This window comes from Solanum pennellii, chromosome 8 (genome assembly GCF_001406875.1).
Source record: "Solanum pennellii chromosome 8, SPENNV200".
Lineage (NCBI taxonomy): Eukaryota > Viridiplantae > Streptophyta > Magnoliopsida > Solanales > Solanaceae > Solanum > Solanum pennellii.
Window position 1 is genome coordinate 69,470,055 of NC_028644.1, and position 9,100 is coordinate 69,479,154.

The 9,100-nt window shown below is 29.2% G+C and overlaps 1 protein-coding gene across 1 annotated transcript; it reads left to right on the plus strand.

Annotated features, from left to right (window-relative positions):
• The first annotated feature begins 693 nt into the window (after window positions 1-693).
• On the plus strand, window positions 694-2,482 carry LOC107027210 (ethylene-responsive transcription factor CRF2). Its single transcript, XM_015228390.2, has one exon. It carries the CDS (start codon window positions 1,212-1,214, stop codon window positions 2,229-2,231), a length of 1,020 nt encoding a protein of 339 aa, XP_015083876.1. The 5' UTR covers window positions 694-1,211; the 3' UTR covers window positions 2,232-2,482.
• Window positions 2,483-9,100: the final 6,618 nt, after the last annotated feature.

A 9,100-nucleotide genomic window follows, 5' to 3' on the forward strand; every position in this document is an offset into this window, starting at 1 on the left:
TAGTTATGAAGTTGATAATTTAAAATTTTTAAAAAATCTAAATGAAGAAATAAATAAATAATTAAGAACAGACGGAGTAATACATAATATTACTAACATACATATGATATCTCAAATTTAGATTCACGCCATATAAAGCTTATCAAGCTCTCTCAAACAAGTGTTTTCCATATCCAGGTCTCGTAATTGAGATTTTTAAATAAAAAAAATATAATCGTATCAACTGCACCACATCATTTGATCGGTAAGCACTTAATACAAATAAATTAATGTTAATATGGGAGATTAAATTTACTTTTTAGTCAAAGATAGACTGACGTGGTAGTACTTAAACCATTTGACTGACTAAATTAACGGAACCGCCCGGTCCGGTATCACGTGACCTGAATCACAGTTTTCAAGGCTCACAAGTTTCCGCCCATTGCTGACTCACCTTAACTTATCTACACCGTTAATTCACGCCGTTAATGGGACCATAACCCACGTGTCGCCATCACCTTCCACCAAAAATGCGGCGGCTCGTAAAATATCTCAACCTCATTCGCCGGTACCTTAAACCTCCGGTAGAACCCCACCGTTAATTACATTTTTACTGTTTAATTAGTCTTAATTAATTATTTTTATTTTTTTTGCACTGTTTCGACTAGAAGATCCTATATAATAGGATTTCCAGTTGTTTCGGTCTCCACTCTTTACTCTTCCTTCTTTACACTCAGTTCAATATTGTACTCTGTTTCATTTTCTCTCTGAAAATTTCAAATTTCTTCACTAATTTTTACTTCTTATATAACAAAGTGATTGATTCTTCAGAGTTGATTTTTTTTTGGGCTCCTTTTATACAGTTCTGTCTGTCTCTGTTTTCTTCTGAAACTTTTTTTCTGCTTCTGGTGTTGCAGAACTGACGTAACCCATATTTTTTTTGATATTCTTATCTTTGAAAAAAGATTTTGAAGCTCTTAATCTTCTTTTTTATTTATATGCTACTTTTTTTTTTGGGTTTAAAAGGGGTGGTTTCCAACATAATCAGTTCTTCGAAGATTTTTGTTTTTTCACTTTTTTTTCATACTAAAAACTGTTACAAAAGCTTGTGAACTTAAAGACCCTCTTCTCTCTTTAGTCGTCTTTATTCGTAGAATCTTTTTCCCCTTTTCTACTTCACGCCCTCTCTCACACTTTCGCTTTCAATGCGAATCTGAGAAAATCACATAAAAATGGACCAACAAACCATGTTGTCTAGTGGTGTTAAGTATACTGAACATAGAAAGCAAATCACTATGGTTAGACCAGCACCTCCGGAGACTTTTACTGGTCGGAGGAGAAGCTCTGAGATGAATGCTGCCGGTCCTAGAGTTGTAAGGATTACTGTTACTGATGCTGATGCTACTGACTCTTCGAGTGATGAAGGGGAACAGGGGTTTTATGGCCGTCAAAGAGTGAGAAAGTTTGTGAATGAAGTTCGGATAGAGCAGAGCAGCAACTGTAATGGAAGTGTAAATGGGGTTTTGAGAAATGGGTCATCGTCGGAAACTGCTCCCGTTGTCGCTGCAGCACCGAAGAGGAGGAAGAAGACCGCCGGAGCAACGACGGCGGCGAGTAAGCTAAAAGTGAACCATGTTAAAAAGTTTCGCGGCGTACGGCAACGGCCTTGGGGCAAATGGGCGGCAGAAATCAGAGATCCACTGAGACGTGTACGCTTATGGTTAGGCACTTACGATACTGCTGAAGAAGCTGCCATGGTTTATGACCACGCGGCTATTCAGCTACGTGGACCTGACGCGCTCACAAACTTCGCCACTCCTCCGGCGACGAAAACCAGCTGCTCCGGCTACAACTCCGGCGAAGAATCCCACAACGATCAACGCTCGCCGAAGTCCGTTCTACGGTGTGCTTCAACTTCATTTGATGAATCTCAGAATAACGAGGAAGCTGAAGCTGAGTCATTATCGATTTTACCCTCCGATATCAAGGACAAAAATGACATTTCCATGTCGGAAAACTTCTGCGATTTACCACCGTTCGAGAGTTTCTTCCCCGATGATTTGTTTCAGTTCGAGAATCCGATTACCATATCCGACTTGTTTTTTGAACCGGATACTTTACCCGACTGCAATAACATGTTATTCGGGTCAAGTACTACTGATTACAGTTTCGGATCTTCATCCTGGCCCGAAGAGGACTTCTTTCAGGATTTCGGAGATGTATTTGGGTCTGACCCGCTTGTGGCTCTTTGATTTCATCGGCGATAAGTATAAATGGTCTAATATTCGTATTTTAAAATTTAATTTTATGTTTAGTTTACCAGTTTTGTTTAAATTTGTTGATTAATGTGAGTGATTAGTGATTAGTAGTATTAATATGTAACAGCTCCGTCACATTAACGGTGATGATGATGGATGAGATTTTGCGGTACAGTGTTATTTTTGTGTTTTGTGCTTCTATTACTATTTTGTTAATAACAATAAACGACTTTAGCAATTGTTAATTATTCACTAATTATTATTTTAATTGCTAATTAATTATTATTATTTTTCTATTGTGAAGGGGGTGGGGTGGGGTCTGATAAAAGCACGTGTACGGACACGTGACTTTAGTAGCAACAAGAATTAGGTGAAAGAATGAAATGGCATGAATGCTTTTAGCCTGCATTAACACATGCTTAACCTGAACACATTCTCAATCCTTCAAATTTTATAATTCGTTTTGTTCGATATTTCATATCTGTATTCAATATTTAAAGTTTTGATTATTTTAAATATATATTGAACTCGAAATTTTTAATAAAGAATTTCTATCTTCACAACTCTAGAGATTTCTTGTATTATTAATGTGTTTGATGATTACATATGCTTTATCTTAGAGTTAGACTTAATAGTACAAACCTTTATTTATATGTATACACTAAGTTCAACTCATCACTCTGTATTTTATTCTAATTCAAATTCAAAATGCTCACACAAAGGAATAAATGTATGAACTTTTTACCTAACTAATTGTGCTCCAACATTAGTTGAACGGAAAAAAGGTATATTTTTTTACCAATAAATGTATAGGATGAAACTTTTGGTACCACAAACTATATAATAGAGGACAATATGAGAGTTTTGGTTTTGGTTTTTCCACGTTGCATTTCAAGATTCACAAAGCATTGGTACTAATGACTTTTTATTCATGATTAACCAACTAATAAATAAGTATTCAGCTAACAAAGCCGTGAGTAAAGGGATCCAGTTGATATTTCAATCCAAGGGCAAGAACCTTCGATGTCATTCTATCTAAAATTTACTATTGTATTCAGAATAAATTTATACCTTCAATCAAACACAATACAAAATTTTCTTCTAACGTACCAAATATTCTCGGGGAATTGTTAGCGGGATTATAACTCTACACTTAAAGAATGTAAGATGGATTTGCAACTACTACTATTGTAGTTTCTTAGACTACATTCTTATATTTGTTTATATTTTTATGGTTTTATTATATGATATCTTTAGTGCAATTAAACAATAATTTAGTATAGTGTTTAATCATGTAAAGTAAATTGCAAGAAAGCGGGACAAATAGGTCACATGTGTACATTATAATTATTAATTATAATATAGCCTTTTAGCATAATGTTTGTAGATATATAAATACTAGTCCACACGAATTAAAAACGGCATGTATGAGTTGTAAAAGGACTTAACTAACTAAATGCCACACTATAGTACAATTATTTTATTAGTGAGCCTTTATTTGATCAGGCAAATTAACGGATTAAAAATAGTTGATAAGCATTCGAAATTAAAAACATTAAATATCGAAATTAATGCTTAGAAGTGTTTTTTTTTTACATAAAAAAGGATGATTAGCAAATATTGAAAACGGAGATAATCAAATAGCAAAATGTTAGTACGTTAAACAAAAAATACTTATAATAACTTTTAAAACTACAATTTGGTTTTGACCAACTTATGATTTTTGTTTGAGTTTAGCTTATGATTTGTTTTTAGTTTATCTAATATGTTACTCGTTTGACTAATTTACCTTGATGTCTTAGTTTAGTAAATACTCTCGCTAGTTTTGATCAACTTATAAGTTAAAATGTTTATCTTGATTTAGTAAGTATCTGATTAATTTTGATCAGCTTATAAGCTTTATCACGTTGTCCTAGTTTAGTAATTGTATATTGTCAATACATTAATTTCTCTTCTAATTTTTGCACCAATAAGTAATATCTTCTAATGAATGAAGGAATAATTTGTTGAAAAATGAATTGTGATTTTTGATATGAAATGTAGTCAGAAAATTCAGTTAGAGAAACACAAATAATATTGTTGGAATTATAGGAAAATGAGGCAATAATTGTATAGGTTGACAACATGTTTGTTTGGGACAGAAGAGATTTCCATTTATCTTCCAAAAATATGAATTTTGTTTTCAATTTTTTCTTCAGGTGATGATTCATTGGGACCCTTTTTTCTCATGATTATGTCCTTTTCCTCAAATTAGCAATTTTTATACACAATTAAATAAAAAAAAATGTATACCAATATAAAAAGTTTTATTTATTTTTGTATACAAATATAAGGAGTTTAGCAAATTTTCTAGAAGTGATTTATAAGGAGTTTCATATATGTAGTTTTAAGTATAATTGCAAGCTTGTTTTGATCTTGAATGCGATATATCATAAATATGTATACGTTTGATGTATAGTTATATAAGACGTGATTTAAATATAGAGGAGAGATATAATATGATTATTAAGTTTAACATTTCTTTCAGAAGTGAAATAACATAAATGATTTAAATATACTAGTAAATTCGTTTTGATTTTAAACACAATATATTAATAATCATGAAATAAAATGATTATCCCATATCTTCTTTTTTTCCTCTTTACCTTTCTATTCACAATTATAGAATCCTACACAAAAATCAATATGACACTTTTAATAATATATAGACTATAGTCATACTCATACATTAACAAAAATCCAAAGGAAGTCACGATAAAAAAGTTCCATATATATCAATTTTTTAACATTACTAATTAAGTTCGTTTTGATTTTAAACACAATATATCAGATATATTAATGACCATGAACATATGTTATTATTATGTCTTCATGCCATATGGTAAGGTATTTTATTTTTTTCCATGCCAACATGCAATTCGTACATAGAGAATAAAAATAAGATGATTATTCTTTTTTCGCGATTCTTTTTTTCTTCGATCTCCTTTGTATTCCTTTTCCCAAAAAGGAGATCTATATATAAGATGATTATTCTTTTTTTGCGATTCTTTTATTTTCTTTTCTCTCGGTATTTAGTGATAAAAAAGGAGTCTACAAGAATTTCAAAAAACAGTTAACTTGTTTTGTAAAATCAATATCAAACTCAACATGGTAATAAGTGGTCCTATGATGAGCTGTTATTGATTCAGAAATGACAAATTTTTGGACAATCAACTAGGCCTTTCTCTGTTGTTACACTGTAACACCCAAACAGACCCTTCTGCATCACAAAAAAAATTTTTTTAAAAAACATATATTGCCCATATATTATCAGACAAAATACAAGAATTACATTAATTAGACTTTATTTGTAATATAGTTTTTATTTTTCTCTTACATGACCAACAAATTGACAGCAAATCAAACTTTCTATATTGGACATCTTTAAAGAACCTAAACACAACAAAATGTCCCTCTCATTTTCTCCTGATTTCTGCCTGAAGAAAATCAGCCTTTTCTGATTATTATCTTTCTTAAATATTTTGTGAAATCTTACAAGATTTATTTTCAAAAAAAATGTAACATGTGAATGAGGGGTCCAATACAAGTTCTTAGTAAATGGAACAATTTCATATATCTTTTTAAAAATCAATAAATCCAATTTTGCGTGACCAGCATGTAGGTGTTTTAAATTCTACGATCGAGTTTTTTTAGCCACTGTGAACATCTTTTTTCTTAATGTATCAAAGAAAACCTCTCTAACTGGTGAAATGTGATGAATGTCATCTAACGACCCTCCCTAGTTATGGCTTGCAGAACATACCGTTCTTAATAAAAATTTATCTATTTATGTATAGAAAGACGATTTCTTGATATACAGATAGAATAGATATTCAAATTCCTTTCTGTATTAGTACGTTTCTCGTTTAATGTCATCACGATTCACATCAAATTAAAATATAGCGGACTCAAGCGATCAACACAATGAACAATTCTAAGTTCTTAATAAATGGAACGATTATCCATTTAGATTTAAATAAAAAAACATACAGATCAAATTTTACCAGCCCGTAGATATTCTAAATTTCATGTTATTCTCTTTCTGAACCCTGCCAACATTTTTTAGCATCTCTTATCGATGATAAGTAATGGATGTACACTAACGATCATCCATACATACGACTCGTAAATTATATCATTCTTAAATATACAAAAAGAACAAATGTTCAAATCTCTTCTTTTGTATTAGTACATTTCTCGTTTAATGTCATCACGTCAAATAAAAACGAAATATAGACTCAAACAATCAACGCGATGAGCAATATCGTCCCTTGGAAAAAAGAAAAAGAGAAAAGGGGAATTTTGATATTTTTATTGGAATAAAGTGGGATATATATTTTGGTTGGTCTAGAATGTTTATAATTTATATTTTGAAAAAAGAAGCAAAAAAAAGGATAGGAAGGGACCTACAATTAGTAGGATATTCTGAGTTTTTAAGCCTTAGCACCAATTTGCCTCTTAAAGACATCAATTTGCTGGCAAAAGTCATTTTCTTTAGAAATTCTATGGTATCTTTGTTTTGGGTCCCAGAAAATCTTGTAGAATAACAAGTGAATTTTCCATCTTACTACTACTTGCATTGCTTCTATTATTATTATTATTATTATTATTATAATTATTATTATTACACATATTTCCATGACTACTTTATGTCTTTCTCTTTTGATGATATTTCAATTTTGAATACTATTGTTGAAGTATTGTTTCCTTGCTAGGACACTTAGAAAAGTAAATGATATATAAGGCTCTCTTACCCTACATTGCTTAAAATGATGTGCTAATCATAAGCTTATTGTAATAATATATACAGTGTAATCTCACAATATAAGTAAAGTCACTCTGGATAGAATAGTTGAATAGGTAGAGATGAACTAAGTAGAGTTTATGAGTTTGGGTAAACTAGTAGCTCTTTTCTGTAAATCATAGAAAATTAAATAAATATATATGTATATTAACTTGTGAATCCATTAACAAATTTGATTGATGGTTTAGTGACAAGAAAAGGACCGTAGAAATGGTTTCTACACTAGTATTGTGGTTTGAACCCCACTATCGACAAAAATTTCCCTTTTTTTTAAAAAAAGACGAAGAAACATGTTTTATAATATTTTTTCTTCTATCCTAAATAGTATTCAATCTATTTTCTAATTAAGGCGACATACTTTATATATCGTTTCTCTCAAAAGAAATGATAATTTTTTATGTTTTATGCTGATTTAGATTAGAAGTTTCAAAAAATAATCTTTTTTCATTAACTTTGATGTCCGAGCAAACAATGTTAAAAAAAAATTATGACGGAAGAAATATATTATATATACATATACCCAACCCAAGGATTCTCCAAATATAGTATGATATTGTTCTTTTTATACTTTTAAATTTTCTTAGGCAAGTTTCAATTGTTTGTACCTAAAATCAATCAATCGCCAGATTAATGAGCTTATATTAGATTTTTATTCATATTATATATTGGAAAAATTACATAAATTAATATATTTTAAAAAATAATTACTGATTTTAGCGATACTTTTTGTTTATTACCATTTATAGCAATACTGTGATAAATCTATAATATGTATTAAAATTGTATTATAAATGAATTAAAAGCGATAAAGTGAAAAAAAATATTATTGCTATAAATGGTAAATATTTTATTATTATAGCACATTTATGTAAGTTTCCCTTATATATTCGTGTACTTATGACGATCAAAAGCCCAAATACATATTTATTTAGGTCATACGCATGCTTTCTAAACATTTTGTCACGCCCCTTTTTTTTTCTCAAAAATTATTTTATTTTTATTTTTGATTTGTTTTGAAAGAAAAAGAGTTTTTCCAATTAAAGTGACATTTTGAAAAGGGATAATTATTATTCAGAGTCGCCACTTGGAATTGAGTTTTGGTGTTCCAAGTCACCTTATTTAAATCCCTAATCAAAAGGAAATTTGACTCTATTTTTTTTTATTGGTCTGCGAACTAAAAATCCGGGTAAGGAATTCTGTTGACCGAGGGGAAGGTGTTAGGCACCCCTCGAGTCCCGTGGTTCTAGCACGGTCGCTTCATTGATTTTGATATGACTAGACTTAATTTTGAATATTATATTATTTAACTTAATAATAAAAATGTTTTTTTTTTCTTTATTCTCTAATTTATTTTAAACCTTTTAAAAATCGTCTTATTTATTTTAAATCTATTGAAAATTATTTTATTATTTTTTGGTGTGTGTCCATTAATTCAAAATTTGAAATATTCATATTTATTTATATATTTATTATTTATTATTTATTATTTATTTATTTATTTATTTTTGCTTTTACATTTTTTTTTTATATTTTTTTTTTTTATGTTATTATGGGGATGGAATTTATATAGGTATTTTATAGTTAAAAAAAAATTTAGAGTTCAAGTTAATTTAGGATTTCTATTTACTTTTTTTAATTTAAAAATAAAAAGATGAAAATTAATGAGATTTGAAATTAATTTTAAAATCACAAAAATTCTAAATAGATTAGGACTGTATTTATTTTATAAGAAAGGTTTTAACTTCTTTTTTTTTTTTTAATGCAGGTAACAATTTTTAACATTCTTTCTCATTTTTTTTTTAAAATAATAATTATTTTTTAATCAAATTTTTTTTGTTTACGTTTGTTATCTTTTCTTTTTTTTTTATAATTTTTTTTTTGTGCTACATCCTCTTTTTTTTTATCTTTTATTTTTTTTATTTTTTACTTTTTGTTCTTTTTATGTTTTTAACTCTTTTTTTTTTTCTTTTTACGTTTTTTTCTGATTTTTTTTTTTCATTTTTCACGTTTTTTTTTTTTT

What these genes read in the sequence shown, in the direction of transcription:
- LOC107027210 (XM_015228390.2), top strand. Translation starts at nt 1,212, where the DNA reads ATGGACCAACAAACCATGTTGTCTAGTGGTGTTAAGTATACTGAACAT.